Raw genomic sequence first — 17,126 nt, forward strand, 5'->3', positions numbered from 1 at the left:
TGCAAGATGGACAAGTTCCTAGAGGTTCCGGTGCACCCCGACGCTTTTCCTATACCCAAGCGGGTGGCGGACATAGTGAATAAGGAGTGGGAAAAGCCCAGCATACCTATTGTTCCCCCCCCTATATTTAAGAAATTATTTCCTATGGTCGACCCCAGAAAGGACTTATGGCAGACAGTCCCTAAGGTCGAGGGGGTAGTTTCTACTCTAAACAAGCGCACTACTATTCCTATCGAGGATAGTTGTGCTTTCAAAGATCCTATGGATAAAAAATTGGAGGGTTTGCTTAAAAAGATTTTTGTACAGCAAGGTTACCTTCTACAACCCATTTCGTGCATTGTTCCTGTCACTACAGCAGCGTGGTTCTGGTTCGAGGAACTAGAAAAGTCGCTCAGTAGAGAGACTCCATATGAGGAGGTTATGGACAGAGTTCACGCACTTAAGTTGGCTAACTCTTTTATTTTAGATGCCGCTTTGCAATTAGCTAGATTAGCGGCAAAAAATTCAGGGTTTGCAATCGTGGCGCGCAGAGCGCTTTGGCTAAAGTCTTGGTCAGCGGATGTGTCATCCAAGACAAAATTGCTTAACATCCCTTTCAAAGGTAAAACTCTATTTTGACCAGAATTGAAAGAGATTATCTCAGACATCACTGGGGGAAAGGGCCACGCCCTTCCACAAGATAGGCCTTTCAAGGCCAAGAATAAGTCTAATTTTCGTTCCTTTCGCAATTTCAGGAACGGACCGGCCTCTAATTCTGCATCCTCTAAGCAAGAGGGTAATGCCTCACAACCCAAACCAGCCTGGAAACCGATGCAAGGCTGGAACAAGGGTAAGCAGGCCAAGAAGCCTGCTGCTGCTAACAAAACGGCATGAAGGAGTAGCCCCCGATCCGGGACCGGATCTAGTAGGGGGCAGACTCTCTCTCTTTGCTCAGGCTTGGGCAAGAGATGTTCAGGATCCCTGGGCACTAGAAATAGTTTCTCAGGGTTATCTTCTGGAATTCAGGGAACTACCCCCAAGGGGAAGGTTCCACATGTCTCACTTATCCTTAAACCAAATAAAGAGACAGGCGTTCTTACATTGTGTAGAAGACCTGTTAAAGATGGGAGTGATACACCCAGTTCCAATAAAGGAACAAGGAATGGGATTTTATTCAAATCTGTTCGTAGTTCCCAAAAAAGAGGGAACTTTCAGACCAATTTTGGATTTGAAGATCCTAAACAAATTTCTCAGGGTACCATCGTTCAAGATGGAAACCATTCAAACGATTCTACCCACTATCCAGAAAGGTCAATTTATGACTACCGTGGATCTAAAGGATGCGTACCTACATATTCCTATCCACAAAGACCATCATCAGTTCCTAAGGTTCGCCTTTCTGGACAAACATTACCAGTTTGTGGCTCTTCCATTCGGGTTAGCCACTGCTCCAAGGATTTTCACAAAGGTACTAGGGTCCCTTCTAGCGGTTCTAAGACCGAGGGGCATTGCAGTAGTACCTTACTTGGACGACATTCTAATACAAGCGTTGTCCCTGTCAAAAGCAAAGGCTCATACAGACATCGTTCTGGCCTTTCTCAGATCACACGGATGGAAGGTGAACATAGAAAAAAGTTCTCTGTCTCCGTCAACAAGAGTTCCCTTCTTGGGAACAATAATAGATTCCTTAGAAATGAGGATTTTTCTGACAGAGGTCAGAAAGTCAAAACTGCTAAGCACTTGTCAAGTTCTTCATTCTGTTCCACGTCCTTCCATAGCGCAGTGCATGGAAGTAGTAGGGTTGATGGTTGCAGCAATGGACATAGTTCCTTTTGCACGAATTCATCTAAGACCATTACAACTGTGCATGCTCAAACAGTTGAATGGGGACTATACAGACTTGTCTCCAATGATTCAAGTAGATCAGAAGACCAGAGATTCACTCCGTTGGTGGCTGACCCTGGACCATCTATCCCAGGGAATGAGCTTCCGCAGACCAGAGTGGGTCATTGTCACGACCGACGCCAGTCTAGTGGGCTGGGGCGCGGTCTGGGAATGCCTGAAAGCTCAGGGACTATGGTCTCGGGAAGAGTCTCTTCTCCCGATAAACATTCTGGAACTGAGAGCGATCTTCAATGCTCTCAGGGCTTGGCCTCAGCTAGCAAAGGCCAGATTCATAAGATTCCAATCAGACAACATGACGACCGTTGCGTATATCAATCATCAGGGGGGAACAAGGAGTTCCCTGGCGATGAAAGAAGTGACCAAAATAATTCAATGGGCGGAGGATCACTCCTGCCACCTATCTGCGATCCACATCCCAGGTGTGGAAAACTGGGAAGCGGATTATCTGAGTCGTCAGATATTCCATCCGGGGGAGTGGGAACTCCACCCGGAGAACTTTGCCCAACTAACTCAATTATGGGGCATTCCAGACATGGATCTGATGGCGTCTCGTCAGAACTTCAAGGTTCCTTGCTACGGGTCCAGATCCAGGGATCCCAAGGCGACTCTAGTAGATGCACTAGTAGCACCTTGGACCTTCAACCTAGCTTATGTATTTCCACCGTTTCCTCTCATTCCCAGGCTGGTAGCCAGGATCAAACAGGAGAGGGCCTCGGTGATCTTGATAGCTCCTGCGTGGCCACGCAGGACTTGGTATGCAGACCTGGTGAATATGTCATCGGTTCCACCATGGAAGCTACCTTTGAGACAGGACCTTCTTGTTCAGGGTCCATTCGAACATCCAAATCTGGTCTCCCTCCAGCTGACGGCTTGGAGATTGAACGCTTGATTCTATCAAAGCGTGGGTTTTCAGATTCTGTGATAGATACTCTGGTTCAGGCCAGAAAACCGGTAACTAGAAAGATTTACCATAAAATATGGAAAATATATATCTGTTGGTGTGAATCCAAAGGATTCCCATGGAATAAGATAAAAATTCCTAAGATTCTCTCCTTTCTACAAGAAGGTTTGGAGAAAGGATTATCTGCAAGTTCTCTAAAGGGACAGATCTCTGCTTTATCTGTCTTACTACACAAAAGACTGGCAGCTGTGCCAGATGTTCAAGCATTTGTGCAGGCTCTGGTTAGGATCAAGCCTGTATACAGACCTTTGACTCCTCCCTGGAGTCTAAATCTAGTTCTTTCAGTTCTTCAAGGGGTTCCGTTTGAACCTTTACATTCCATAGATATTAAGTTACTATCTTGGAAAGTTTTGTTTTTGGTTGCTATTTCTTCTGCTAGAAGAGTTTCAGAGTTATCTGCTCTGCAGTGTTCTCCGCCCTATCTGGTGTTCCATGCAGATAAGGTGGTTTTGCGTACTAAGCCTGGTTTTCTTCCAAAGGTTGTTTCTAACAAGAATATTAACCAGGAGATAGTTGTACCTTCTTTATGTCCGAATCCAGTTTCAAAGAAGGAACGTTTGTTACACAATTTGGACGTAGTCCGTGCTCTAAAATTCTATTTAGAGGCTACAAAAGATTTCAGACAAACATCTTCTTTGTTTGTTGTCTATTCTGGTAAAAGGAGAGGTCAAAAAGCGACTTCTACCTCTCTTTCCTTTTGGCTTAAAAGCATCATCCGATTGGCTTATGAGACTGCCGGACGGCAGCCTCCTGAAAGAATCACAGCTTACTCCACTAGGGCTGTGGCTTCCACATGGGCCTTCAAGAACGAGGCTTCTGTTGACCAGATATGTAAGGCAGCGACTTGGTCTTCACTGCACACTTTTGCCAAATTTTACAAATTTGATACTTTTGCTTCTTCGGAGGCTATTTTTGGGAGAAAGGTTTTGCAAGCCGTGGTGCCTTCCGTTTAGGTGACCTGATTTGCTCCCTCCCTTCATCCGTGTCCTAAAGCTTTGGTATTGGTTCCCACAAGTAAGGATGACGCCGTGGACCGGACACACCAATGTTGGAGAAAACAGAATTTATGCTTACCTGATAAATTACTTTCTCCAACGGTGTGTCCGGTCCACGGCCCGCCCTGGTTTTTTAATCAGGTCTGATGAATTATTTTCACTAACTACAGTCACCACGGTACCATATGGTTTCTCCTATATTTTTCCTCCTGTCCGTCGGTCGAATGACTGGGGTGGGCGGAGCCTAGGAGGGACTATATGGCCAGCTTTGCTGGGACTCTTTGCCATTTCCTGTTGGGGAAGAGATATTCCCACAAGTAAGGATGACGCCGTGGACCGGACACACCGTTGGAGAAAGTAATTTATCAGGTAAGCATAAATTCTGTTATTCAACTCCTGGCCAGCAGGAGGAGGCAAAGAGCACCCCAGCAAAGCTGTTAAGTGTAATTTCCTTACCCATAATCCCCAGTCATTCTCTTTGCCTTTGTCAATGGAGGATGTGCGAAGATGGTTTCTGAAGATATTGAATCATTTTATGGGTACTTTTCCCTGCAAGCAAGGATTAGGGGCTATGCTGTGTCCATGTCAATCTCTTTAGTAAGAGTAATGGTGGCTATTAGCAGTTAGAAAGCAGTAAGGTGGTCTTTGCTTTATTTCTAACATTATTGCTACCCCTTCATAGAAAGCCAGGGTTGGTTACTCTGTTCCTTCTTTTTCTTTAGGTCCCTCATAGAGAGTGGAGTGTCTATCACACCTAAGAAGCTGTTCCTGCCCTGCAGCTGGATCCACAGGTAAGTGCATTTGCCTTCTATTTACTGAAGGATAGCACTTTGGAGGTTAATTCCTCTAGTGGATCATCATATGGGACATGTTATGACCTTTAGGGGTTAAAAGTTGGGCAGTCTGGCAGGCACTGATTTAATGAAACGTTAAGGGGTTAATTTTTCCCCCTTTTTTTATTAGAGAGGCTGGTTGAAGGATTAATTATGATCTTTAGCACAATGTCACTATGGAATGTGATAACTTTATTTATTGAGATTTGGCTAATAGTGCAGAGAACTGAGACTACGATAGGTGTTTTAAGCTCTGTCGTTAGTGTTTTATCTGGTCGGACTGAAACACGCGCTTTTTCAGTGGCACAGTTTCTTATCTAAGTCCGATCACATGACCTCCGCTATTCTGCTTGTATATCATTGAGAGCGGAGTGAATAGCCAGTGCGTGTGTTTTAGAGCTCTGTGTTTTAAACTATCGCATGTTGGGGTTATACTAATTGTTTACCGATCTGGATCACAGCTTTCCAGGGCTGACAGCCATCCCTGACAGCGGATCTGCAGCATGTGAGAGTCTTCTTACTTTTACTAGTGTCAACTCCGATTCCCGTGCGGTAAGATCTCCTCAGCTAGTCTGAGGTATAAAGGTGTGAGGGACTTGATTCAAATTAACTAAAATTCTTTTGTTTAGCATACTTTGCAAGTTGTTTGAGGTTTTCTCTTTTTTTCTTTAAGTGACATAACGATTCCTTTTTATTTTTCACTTATTATTGGGGACCATTTCAGCTATGGACACTGACCAAGATTCTGTTTCTCTGGATAAATGTTTATTATGTTTAGAGGCCCAAATTGTTTTGCCTATGCAATTGTGTTCCTCATGTTTAGCTAAGACTCTAAAATTTAAAGATAAATTACTCCGTTCTGACCCAATTGTCTCTCAGGATAATGCTGTTCAGCATATGCCACGTCCCAAGCCGTAATGGTTTCACATGCAGTGCCCTGTGGTTCTTCTCAACCTCCTGGAGTGTTTATATGCCAGGAGATTTTGCTGCTCATATAACCTCTGCGGTGTCTGCAACTGTATCTGCTTTTCCTTCTTCGGGTAAGCGTAAGAGGAAATCTAGACATATTTCTGCTATTAAGGTTTCTGACCCCTCTAAATCTTCGTTGGTCAACTTCTCGCAGATGTCTGATGTGGATACTTCAGTAGCTTCTAAAGGTGAGATCTCAGACTCTGACACTATGGGGCAAAAATCTGCTGATTCTGAAGAAGTACATTTCAGATTTAAGCTTGAACGTCTCCGGCTGCTACTGAAGGAGGTCCTAGCAACTTTGAATGACTCTGAACCTTCGGTTGCTATCAACTCTAAAAAGTCTTCTAAACTTACTAGAGTTTATGATTCTCCTTCTTCTATGGATGTTTTTCCTGTTCAGACAAGATGTCTGAAATTATAGCTCAGGAATGGGATAAGCCAGGGTTTCCTTTTTCCCCTTCCCCTGTCTTTAAAAAGATGTTTCCTGTTGTTGACTCTATTTGTGACTCATGGCACACTGTGACTAAAGTAAAAGGAGCTATCTCCTGGGAGTTATTGTTCCAGTTGCTCTAGAGGAACAGGGACAAGGTTTCTATTCAAATCGTGTTGTGGTTCCAAAAAAGGAGGAAACTTTTCTGTCCCATCCTAGACTTAAAGTGCCTCAACAAATTCCTCAGGTTTCCGTCCTTCAAGATGGAAACTATTTGTTCCATTCTGCCGTTAGTTCAGGAAGGTCAGTTCATGACGACCATAGACCTGAAGGACACATATCTGCATGTTCCCATTCACAGGGATCAATCAACCAGTTTCTAAGGTTTGCCTTTCTGGACAAGCATTTCCAGTTTGTTGCAATTACGTTTGGCCTTGCCACGGCTCCCAGAATATTCACAAAGGTTCTGGGGGCACTATTGACAGTGGTCAGATCCCAGGAAATTGCAGTGGCGCCTTATCTAGATGACATCTTGGTTCAGGCGTCATCTTTTCAACTAGCAAGATCTGATACAGAGATGTTGTTGTCCTTTCTATGTTCCCAATGGTGGAAAGTGAATCTAGAAAAGAGTTCTCTAGTTCCAGCTACAAGAGTGTGTTTCCTAGGGACAATCATAGATTCCCTGTCCATGAAGATTTTCCTGACGGATGTCAGGAAATCCAAACTTCTTGCTTCTTGCCTTTCTCTCCAGTCTGCTATTCGTCCATCAGTGGCTCAATTCATGGAGGTGATAGGTCTAATGGTCGCTTCCATTGACATCATTCCTTTTGCTCGGTTCCATCTGCGACCTCTGCAACTTTGCATGCTCAGTCAATGGAACGGAGACCATTCAGATTTATCGTAGAGGATAGATCTAGATCCCCTAACAAGAGACTCTCTCTCGTGGTGGATTTCACAGGAACATCTGTCTCGAGGCACTTGCTTCCTGAGACCTTCCTGGGTGATTGTGACTACCGACGCCAGCCTGTTAGGCTGGGGAGCAGTTTGGGGCTCTCTAAAAGTTCAGGGCCTGTGGACTCTGGAGGAGTCTTCTCTTCCCATAAACATCTTGGAGTTCAGAGCAATCTTCAATGCCTTGATAGCTTGGCCTCAGTTGTCTTTAATTCGATTTATCAGATTCCAGTCGGACAACATAATCTCAGTAGCTTACATCAACCACCAGGGAGGAACTCAGAGTTCCTTCGCCTTGATTGTCTTCTTTCTGCCATCCACATTCCAGAAGTGGACAACTGGAGTTGGATTTTCTGAGCAGACAGACTTTTCATCCCAGGGAGTGGGCTCTCCATCCAGAATTGTTCTCAATGATAACCCTCAGGTGGAGGGTTCCAGAGTTGGATCTGATGGCGTCTCGTAAAAACCAAAGTACGGTTCAAGGTCAAGAGATCCTCAGACCGCTCTGATAGACGCTCTAGCGGTTCCTTGGATCTTCTTTCTGGCATACCTGTTTCCTCTGTTTGCTCTCCTTCCACGAGTCATTGCTTGTATAAAGCAGGAGAGAGCATCTGTAATTATAATAGCTCATGCATGGCCTCGCAGGATCTGGCTTGCGGATCTGGTGAGGATGTCTTCTCTTCCACCTTAGAGGTTACCTCTGAGAAAGGACCTTCTAATTCAGGGTCCATTCCTCCATTCAAATCTCGATTCTCTGAAGCTGACTGCTTGGAGATTGAACGCTTAGTTTTGTCTAAGCGTGGTTTTTCTGAGCCGGTCATTGATACCATGCTCCAGGCTTGTTAACCTTCGCAGGATTTACCATAAGGTATGGCATAAATACCTTTTATTGGTGCAAATCGAAGGGTTTTTCCTGGAGCCGGATGAGGATTCCCTGGATTCTATCCTGTCTTCAGGGTGGTCTGGAGAAAGGGTTGTCAGTCAGTACTCTGAAGGGTCAGATCTCTGCACTGTCTATTCTTTTGCACAAATGCCTGGCGGATTTGCCAGATGTTCAAGCTTTTGTTCAGGCCCTGGTCAGAATCAGGCCTGTGTTTAAACCTGTTGCTCCTCCTTGGAGTCTTAACCTTGTTCCTAAAGTTTTGCAGCAGGCTCCGTTTGAGCCAATGCATTCTATTGATATTAAATTGTTATCTTGTAAGGTTTTGTTTCTTTTTGCTATTTCTTCTGCTCGCAGAGTGTCTGAGCTTTCGGCTCTGCAGTGTGATTACCCTACCTTATTTTTCATGCAGATAAGGCGGTCCTTATCTGCATGAAAGATAAGGTACAGGAAATCACACTGCAGGATTCATATCTTCATGTTCATAGCCACAAGGATCATTTTTAATTCCTTTGGTTTGCCTTCCTGGACAAACACTTCCAATTTGTAGCTCTGCCTTTCGGCCTAGCCACTGCCCCACAAATCTTTACAAAGGTTCTAGGGGCTCTATTGGCAGTAGCCAGCTCTCAAGGAATTGTGTTGGTGCCATACCTGTACGAAATCTTGGTTCAGGCACCATCTTTTCATTTAGCAAAATCCCATACGGATTCTCTGCTGTTGATTCTCTGCTCTCATGGGTGGAAGTTGAATATGGACAAGAGTTCATTGGTACCAAGTACAAAGGTATGTTTTTTAGGGACGATCATAGACTTGATCTCAATGAAAATTTCTTAACGGAAATCAGAAAATCCAAATTTCTTTCTGCCTGTCTTTCTCTTCAGTCGCCTGTCCGTCCCTCAGTGGCTCAGTGTATGGAAGTAATTGGTCTCATAATGGCTTTTGCTTTTGCTCTATTTCATCTGAGACCTCTACAGTTATGTATGCTCAGACAATGGAACGGAGACCACTCAGACCTCTCTCAAAGGATAGTCCTAGACAACCTGATGAAAGACTCTCTGTCCTGGTGGCTCTCAGGACCATCTGTCTTCTTAAGACCAGCCTTGGAGATTGTGACTACGGATGCCAGCCTTTCCGACTGGGGAGCAGTTTGGGGTCCCTTAAGAGCTCAGGGACTCTGGACTCAGTCAGAGTCAGTTCTTCCAATAAATATCTTAGAGTTGAGAGCAATCTTCAATGCTCTGATTGCTTGGCCCCAATTAAGTTTGGTCCGGTTTATCAGATTTCAATCGGACAACACCACTTAGGTGGCTTATATCAAGTAGGAACAAGGAGTTCCCTAGCGATGAAAGAGGTGTCTTGCATCCTTCGGTGGGCGGAGTCTCACAACAGCCTCATTTCTGCCATTCACATCACAGGTGTGGACAACTGGGAAGCGGATTACTTGAGCAGGCAGACGTTTCACCCAGGGGAGTGGGCTCTTCATCCAGAGGTATTCTCAATGATAACCCTCAGGTGGGGGGTTTCGGAGTTGGACATGATGGTGTCTCGTCTAAACTCAAAGCTTCCCAGATACGGATCCAGATCAAGGGATTTCTGGTGGACGCTCTAGCGGATCTGTGGGATTTCGGCCTGATTTACCTGTTTCCACCGTTTGCCCTACTTCCTCGGGTGATAGCCCAGCTTGGCCTCGCAGAATTTGGTTTGGGGATCTGGTGAAGATGTTGTCTTCTCCTCCATGGAAATAAACGCTGAGCAAGGACCTTCTACTTCAGGGTTCTTTTCTTCATTCAAATCTAGATTCTCTGAAGCTGACTGCATGGAGATTAAATGCCTAGACTTGTCTAGACAAGGTTTTTCTGAAAAGGTTATTGACACTTTGATCCAGGCTCCTAAGCTGGTAACTCGTAAGATATATCATAAAGTTTGACGCACATACCTTTACTGGTGCGAATCTAGGGTAACTTGTAAGATATATCATAAGGTTTGACGCACATACCTTTACTGGTGCGAATCTAGGGGTTTCCCTTGGATAAAGTGAGGGTTCCCCGCATTCTGTCCTTTCTCCAGGAGGGTCTGGAGAAAGGTTTGTTGGTCAGTTCTCTGAAGGATCAGATTTCTGCTCTTTCTGTTCTGTTACAGAAATGTTTGGCTAACTTACCAGATGTTCAGTCGTTTGTTCAGGCCCTGGTCAGAATCAGGCCTGTTGCTCCTCCGTGGAGCCTTAATCTTGTTCTTAGGGTTCTGCAACAGACTCCGTTTGAGCCTATGCCCTCTATTGATATTAAGTTATTGTCTTGGAAAGTTTTGTTTTTACTAGCCATTTTCTGCTCGTAGAGTTTCAGAGCTTTCGGCTCTACAGTGTGACCCCCCCCCCCCTTATCTTATTTTCCATGCGGGTAAGGCGGTCCTTCGTACCAAATTGGGTTTTCTTCCTAAGGTGGTTTCAGACCATAATATCAATCAGGAAATTTTCGTTCCTTCGTTCTGTCCTAATTCTTCTTCTCATAAGGAACGTCTGTTACACAACCTGGATGTAGTTTGTGCTTTAAAATTCTATCTGCAGGCTACTAAGGATTTTTGGCAATCTTCTGCCCTTTTTGTTGTGTTTTCTGGCAAACGTAAGGGCCAGAAGGCCACTACAACTACTCTTTCCTCTTGGTTGTCATTCAGTTGGCCTATGAGAAAGCTGGACAACAGCCTCCTTAGAGGATTACGGCTCATTCAACTAGGGCTGTCTCTTCTTCCTAGGCTTTTAAAAACGAGGCTTCTGTGGAGCAAATTTGCAAGGCGGCCACTTGGTCCTTGTTGCTAACTTTTTCCAAATTTTATAAATTCTATATTTTTGCCTCTGCTGAGGCTTCCTTTGGAGGGAAAGTTCTCCAAGCGGTGGTGCCTTCAGTTTAGGTCTGCCTGTCTTGTTCTCCCTCCCTTTCCATTTTGTGTCCTCTAGCTTGGGTATTGGTTCCCACTAGTGATTAGAATGGATTTGTGGACTCCATGCCATTGGAAAGAAAACAAAATTTATGCTAACCTGATAAATTATTTTCTTTCCTGGCATGGAGAGTCCACGGCCCACCCTTATCTAAATTTTAGACGACTTTTTATTTTATTTTGTCTTTTTGTAAACTTCAGGCATCTCTATACCCTTTGTGTCCTCTTCTCTTTCCACGTTTCTTCTGCTGAATGACTGGGGGATTGTGGGAAATAGGAGGGATACTTAAAGCTTTGCTGGGGTGTTCTTTGCCTCCTCCTGGTGGCCAGGAGTTGAATTCCCACTAGTAATTAGAATGGATTCATGGACTCTTTATGCCAGTAAAGAAAATAATTTATCAGGTAAGCATAAATTTTGTTTTTTATCAACAGGTATTTCATACCTGGCTAGAACTTTCATATGTATTTCAAAGAATGGCATAGCAGTGTATACTAATACTACAATCATTTAGCCATATATAAAAATGTAATCGTTGTACAATATATTCTAAATAGAAAGATTCTGTTGCATGCACAGTACCTTTATCTTTCAACAAAAAATATGTCTCCACAGAGTGATAGATTCAGTGCTAGTAGCTTCTGATACTGTAGGGGTCCTACTACTTTTTAATAACATTGGGAAAACTGATGTTACCCCACAGATCACTCTTGTGATTCAACTGATTTGCACTAAGTACATTTGAAGGTTTAATGTGTATTTAAAAGGACATTCCAATCAAAATTGTAAAGCACATAGCTGAATTACATCTTTGGACAGAAACATATTTACAATATACACGTATTGGCAAAAATGCTTCTAGTAAAAGTTATCACTGTTTTAGTGTTGGCATTTTTCTCTGCATGTGAATCATAGCTAGATATTTTCAGTGCAAAAGCATTTTAAATACTGCAGCTGCTCAGAGCCCCAGTGGGGCTTGTATCATGTCAGCAATTAACAAATTTAGTCACTGCCAGAAGATACAAGCACCTTTGGCTCTCTGAGCAAGTGCTGTGCTTAACATGCTGGTGTGTGTGTGTGTGTGTGTGTATATATATATATATATATATACATTATACATATAAACAAAAACTTAAATGCATCCATGTGGATTCCAATTTTGGCTGGAATGTCCCTTTAAGTGGATTTACCATATTTTCTGTAAAAGTTATTTTGATTAAGTGAGTATGGCCATATAAAGGTATGGAACAATAGGCTTAGAGTTCTCCTTTGCTGTCTTAAATTGGTATTCTGAATCCGTTATTTATCATTTTTACTTTTTCCAATTCAAAGTGTAAAACAAAATATCTTTATAGACAATGCTGGTGTTTATTAACATGAACTGTTCTATCATATTTAGGATGAAATCAGAAGGATGAAAAGGGAGCTTGAAAACTTTGACCCTGCATTTTTTGAGGAAATTGAAGATCTCAAATATAACTATAATGAAGAAGTGAAAAAGAATATAATTCTAGAAGAAAAGCTGAAGGCACTTTCAGAACAGTTTGGAGTTCACATGGATATTCCACCAAATATTGATTGAAGCAAATTTCTTCAGAAATAGCAATTGAAATTCATTTCTCCAACATAGGTGTGTCCGGTCCACGGCGTCATCCTTACTTGTGGGATATTCTCTTCCCCAACAGGAAATGGCAAAGAGCCCAGCAAAGCTGGTCACATGATCCCTCCTAGGCTCCGCCTACCCCAGTCATTCTCTTTGCCGTTGTACAGGCAACATCTCCACGGAGATGGCTTAGAGTTTTTTAGTGTTTAACTGTAGTTTTTATTATTCAATCAAGAGTTTGTTATTTTGAAATAGTGCTGGTATGTACTATTTACTCAGAAACAGAAAAGAGATGAAGATTTCTGTTTGTATGAGGAAAATGATTTTAGCAACCGTCACTAAAATCCATGGCTGTTCCACACAGGACTGTTGAGAGCAATTAACTTCAGTTGGGGGAACAGTGAGCAGTCTCTTGCTGCTTGAGGTATGACACATTCTAACAAGACGATGTAATGCTGGAAGCTGTCATTTTCCCTCTGGGATCCGGTAAGCCATGTTTATTACGATTGTAAATAAGGGCTTCAAAAAGGGCTTATTAAGACTGTAAACTTTTTTTGGGCTAAATCGATTGATTATTAACACATATTTAGCCTTGAGGAATCATTTTATCTGGGTATTTTGATATAATAATATCGGCAGGCACTGTTTTAGACACCTTATTCTTTAGGGGCTTTCCCAAAGCATAGGCAGAGCCTCATTTTCGCGCCGGTGTGGCGCACTTGTTTTTGAGAGGCATGGCATGCAGTCGCATGTGAGAGGAGCTCTGATACTTAGAAAAGACTTTCTGAAGGCGTCATTTGGTATCGTATTCCCCTTGGGGCTTGGTTGGGTCTCAGCAAAGCAGATACCAGGGACTGTAAAGGGGTTAAAGCTTCCAAATTTGGTGTGCAATACTTTTAAGGCTTTAAGACACTGTGGTGAAAATTTGGTGAATTTTGAACAATTCCTTCATGTTTTTTCGCATTTGCAGTAATAAAGTGTGTTCAGTTTAAAATTTAAAGTGACAGTAACGGTTTTATTTTAAAACGTTTTTTGTACTTGTTATCAAGTTTATGCCTGTTTAACATGTCTGAACTACCAGATAGACTGTGTTCTGAATGTGGGGAAGCCAGAATTCCTATTCATTTAAATAAATGTGATTTATGTGACAATGACAATGATGCCCAAGATGATTCCTCAAGTGAGGGGAGTAAGCATGGTACTGCATCATTCCCTCCTTCGTCTACACGAGTCTTGCCCACTCAGGAGGCCCCTAGTACATCTAGCGCGCCAATACTCCTTACTATGCAACAATTAACGGCTGTAATGGATAATTCTGTCAAAAACATTTTAGCCAAAATGAACACTTATCAGCGTAAGCGCGACTGCTCTGTTTTAGATACTGAAGAGCATGACGACGCTGATATTAATATTTCTGAAGGGCCCCTAACTCGTTCTGATGGGGCCAGGGAGGTTTTGTCTGAGGGAGAAATTACTGATTCAGGGAACATTTCTCAACAAGCTGAACCTGATGTGATTGCATTTAAATTTAAGTTGGAACATCTCCGCATTCTGCTTAAGGAGGTATTATCCACTCTGGATGATTGTGACAAGTTGGTCATCCCAGAGAAACTATGTAAAATGGACAAGTTCCTAGAGGTGCCGGGGCTCCCAGAAGCTTTTCCTATACCCAAGCGGGTGGCGGACATTGTTAATAAAGAATGGGAAAGGCCCGGTATTCCTTTCGTCCCTCCCCCCATATTTAAAAAATTGTTTCCTATGGTCGACCCCAGAAAGGACTTATGGCAGACAGTCCCCAAGGTCGAGGGAGCGGTTTCCACTTTAAACAAACGCACCACTATACCCATAGAGGATAGTTGTGCTTTCAAAGATCCTATGGATAAAAAATTAGAAGGTTTGCTTAAAAAGATGTTTGTTCAGCAGGGTTACCTTCTACAACCAATTTCATGCATTGTCCCTGTCGCTACAGCCGCATGTTTCTGGTTCGATGAGCTGATAAAGGCGGTCGACAGTGATTCTCCTCCTTATGAGGAGATTATGGACAGAATCAATGCTCTCAAATTGGCTAATTCTTTCACCCTAGACGCCACTTTGCAATTGGCTAGGTTAGCGGCTAAGAATTCTGGGTTTGCTATTGTGGCGCGCAGAGCGCTTTGGTTGAAATCTTGGTCGGCTGATGCGTCTTCCAAGAACAAGCTACTTAACATTCCTTTCAAGGGGAAAACGCTGTTTGGCCCTGACTTGAAAGAGATTATCTCGGATATCACTGGGGGTAAGGGCCACGCCCTTCCTCAGGATCGGCCTTTCAAGGCAAAAAATAAACCTAATTTTCGTCCCTTTCGTAGAAACGGACCAGCCCAAAGTGCTACGTCCTCTAAGCAAGAGGGTAATACTTCTCAAGCCAAGCCAGCTTGGAGACCAATGCAAGGCTGGAACAAGGGAAAGCAGGCCAAGAAACCTGCCACTGCTACCAAGACAGCATGAAATGTTGGCCCCCGATCCGGGACCGGATCTGGTGGGGGGCAGACTCTCTCTCTTCGCTCAGGCTTGGGCAAGAGATGTTCTGGATCCTTGGGCGCTAGAAATAGTCTCCCAAGGTTATCTTCTGGAATTCAAGGGACTTCCCCCAAGGGGGAGGTTCCACAGGTCTCAGTTGTCTTCAGACCACATAAAAAGACAGGCATTCTTACATTGTGTAGAAGACCTGTTAAAAAGGGGAGTGATTCATCCCGTTCCATTAAGAGAACAAGGGATGGGGTTCTACTCCAATCTGTTTATAGTTCCCAAAAAAGAGGGAACGTTCAGACCAATCTTAGATCTCAAGATCTTAAACAAGTTTCTCAAGGTTCCATCGTTCAAGATGGAAACCATTCGAACTATTCTTCCTTCCATCCAGGAAGGTCAATTCATGACCACGGTGGATTTAAAGGATGCGTATCTACATATTCCTATCCACAAGGAACATCATCGGTTCCTGAGGTTCGCATTCCTTGACAAACATTACCAGTTTGTGGCGCTTCCTTTCGGATTAGCCACTGCTCCAAGGATTTTCACAAAGGTACTAGGGTCCCTTCTAGCGGTGCTAAGACCAAGGGGCATTGCTGTAGTACCTTACTTGGACGACATTCTGATTCAAGCGTCGTCCCTTCCTCAAGCAAAGGCTCACACGGACATTGTCCTGGCCTTTCTCAGATCTCACGGATGGAAAGTGAACGTGGAAAAGAGTTCTCTATCTCCGTCAACAAGGGTTCCCTTCTTGGGAACAATAATAGACTCCTTAGAAATGAGGATTTTTCTGACAGAGGCCAGAAAAACAAAACTTCTAGACTCTTGTCGGATACTCCATTCCGTTCCTCTTCCTTCCATAGCTCAGTGCATGGAAGTGATCGGGTTGATGGTAGCGGCAATGGACATAGTTCCTTTTGCACGCATTCATCTAAGACCATTACACTGTGCATGCTCAGTCAGTGGAATGGGGACTATACAGACTTGTCTCCGAAGATACAAGTAAATCAGAGGACCAGAGACTCACTCCGTTGGTGGCTGTCCCCGGACAACCTGTCACGAGGGATGACATTCCGCAGACCAGAGTGGGTCATTGTCACGACCGACGCCAGTCTGATGGGCTGGGGCGCGGTCTGGGGATCCCTGAAAGCTCAGGGTCTTTGGTCTCGGGAAGAATCTCTTCTACCGATAAATATTCTGGAACTGAGAGCGATATTCAATGCTCTCAAGGCTTGGCCTCAGCTAGCGAGGGCCAAGTTCATACGGTTTCAATCAGACAACATGACAACTGTTGCGTACATCAACCATCAGGGGGGAACAAGGAGTTCCCTGGCGATGGAAGAAGTGACCAAAATCATTCTATGGGCGGAGTCTCACTCCTGCCACCTGTCTGCTATCCACATCCCAGGAGTGGAAAATTGGGAAGCGGATTTTCTGAGTCGTCAGACATTGCATCCGGGGGAGTGGGAACTCCATCCGGAAATCTTTGCCCAAGTCACTCAGCTGTGGGGCATTCCAGACATGGATCTGATGGCCTCTCGTCAGAACTTCAAAGTTCCTTGCTACGGGTCCAGATCCAGGGATCCCAAGGCGGCTCTAGTGGATGCACTAGTAGCACCTTGGACCTTCAAACTAGCTTATGTGTTCCCGCCGTTTCCTCTCATCCCCAGGCTGGCAGCCAGGATCAATCAGGAGAGGGCGTCGGTGATCTTGATAGCTCCTGCGTGGCCACGCAGGACTTGGTACGCAGATCTGGTGAATATGTCATCGGCTCCTCCTTGGAAGCTACCTTTGAGACGAGACCTTCTTGTTCAGGGTCCGTTCGAACATCCGAATCTGGTTTCACTCCAGCTGACTGCTTGGAGATTGAACGCTTGAGCTTATCGAAGCGAGGATTCTCAGATTCTGTTATCGATACTCTTGTTCAGGCCAGAAAGCCTGTAACTAGAAAGATTTACCACAAAATTTGGAAAAAATATATCTGTTGGTGTGAATCTAAAGGATTCCCTTGGGACAAGGTTAGGATTCCTAGGATTCTATCCTTCCTTCAAGAAGGTTTGGAAAAAGGATTATCTGCAAGTTCCCTGAAGGGACAGATTTCTGCCTTGTCTGTGTTACTTCACAAAAAGCTGGCCGCTGTGCCAGATGTTCAAGCCTTTGTTCAGGCTCTGGTTAGAATTAAG

The 17,126-nt window shown here is 44.0% G+C and overlaps 1 protein-coding gene across 1 annotated transcript in view; it reads left to right on the forward strand.

Annotated features, from left to right (window-relative positions):
* CEP290 (centrosomal protein 290) overlaps positions 1-12,469 on the forward strand; it is an 862,077-nt gene extending 849,608 nt beyond the window's left edge. Inside the window, 1 exon segment of the mRNA XM_053716925.1 lies at positions 12,235-12,469. Within this exon segment, the coding sequence (XP_053572900.1) occupies positions 12,235-12,417 (183 nt within the window). The 3' untranslated portion in view covers positions 12,418-12,469.
* The last annotated feature ends 4,657 nt before the right edge of the window (positions 12,470-17,126 follow it).

The sequence above is a fragment of the Bombina bombina genome, chromosome 6 (assembly GCF_027579735.1).
Source record: "Bombina bombina isolate aBomBom1 chromosome 6, aBomBom1.pri, whole genome shotgun sequence".
Taxonomy (NCBI): domain Eukaryota; kingdom Metazoa; phylum Chordata; class Amphibia; order Anura; family Bombinatoridae; genus Bombina; species Bombina bombina.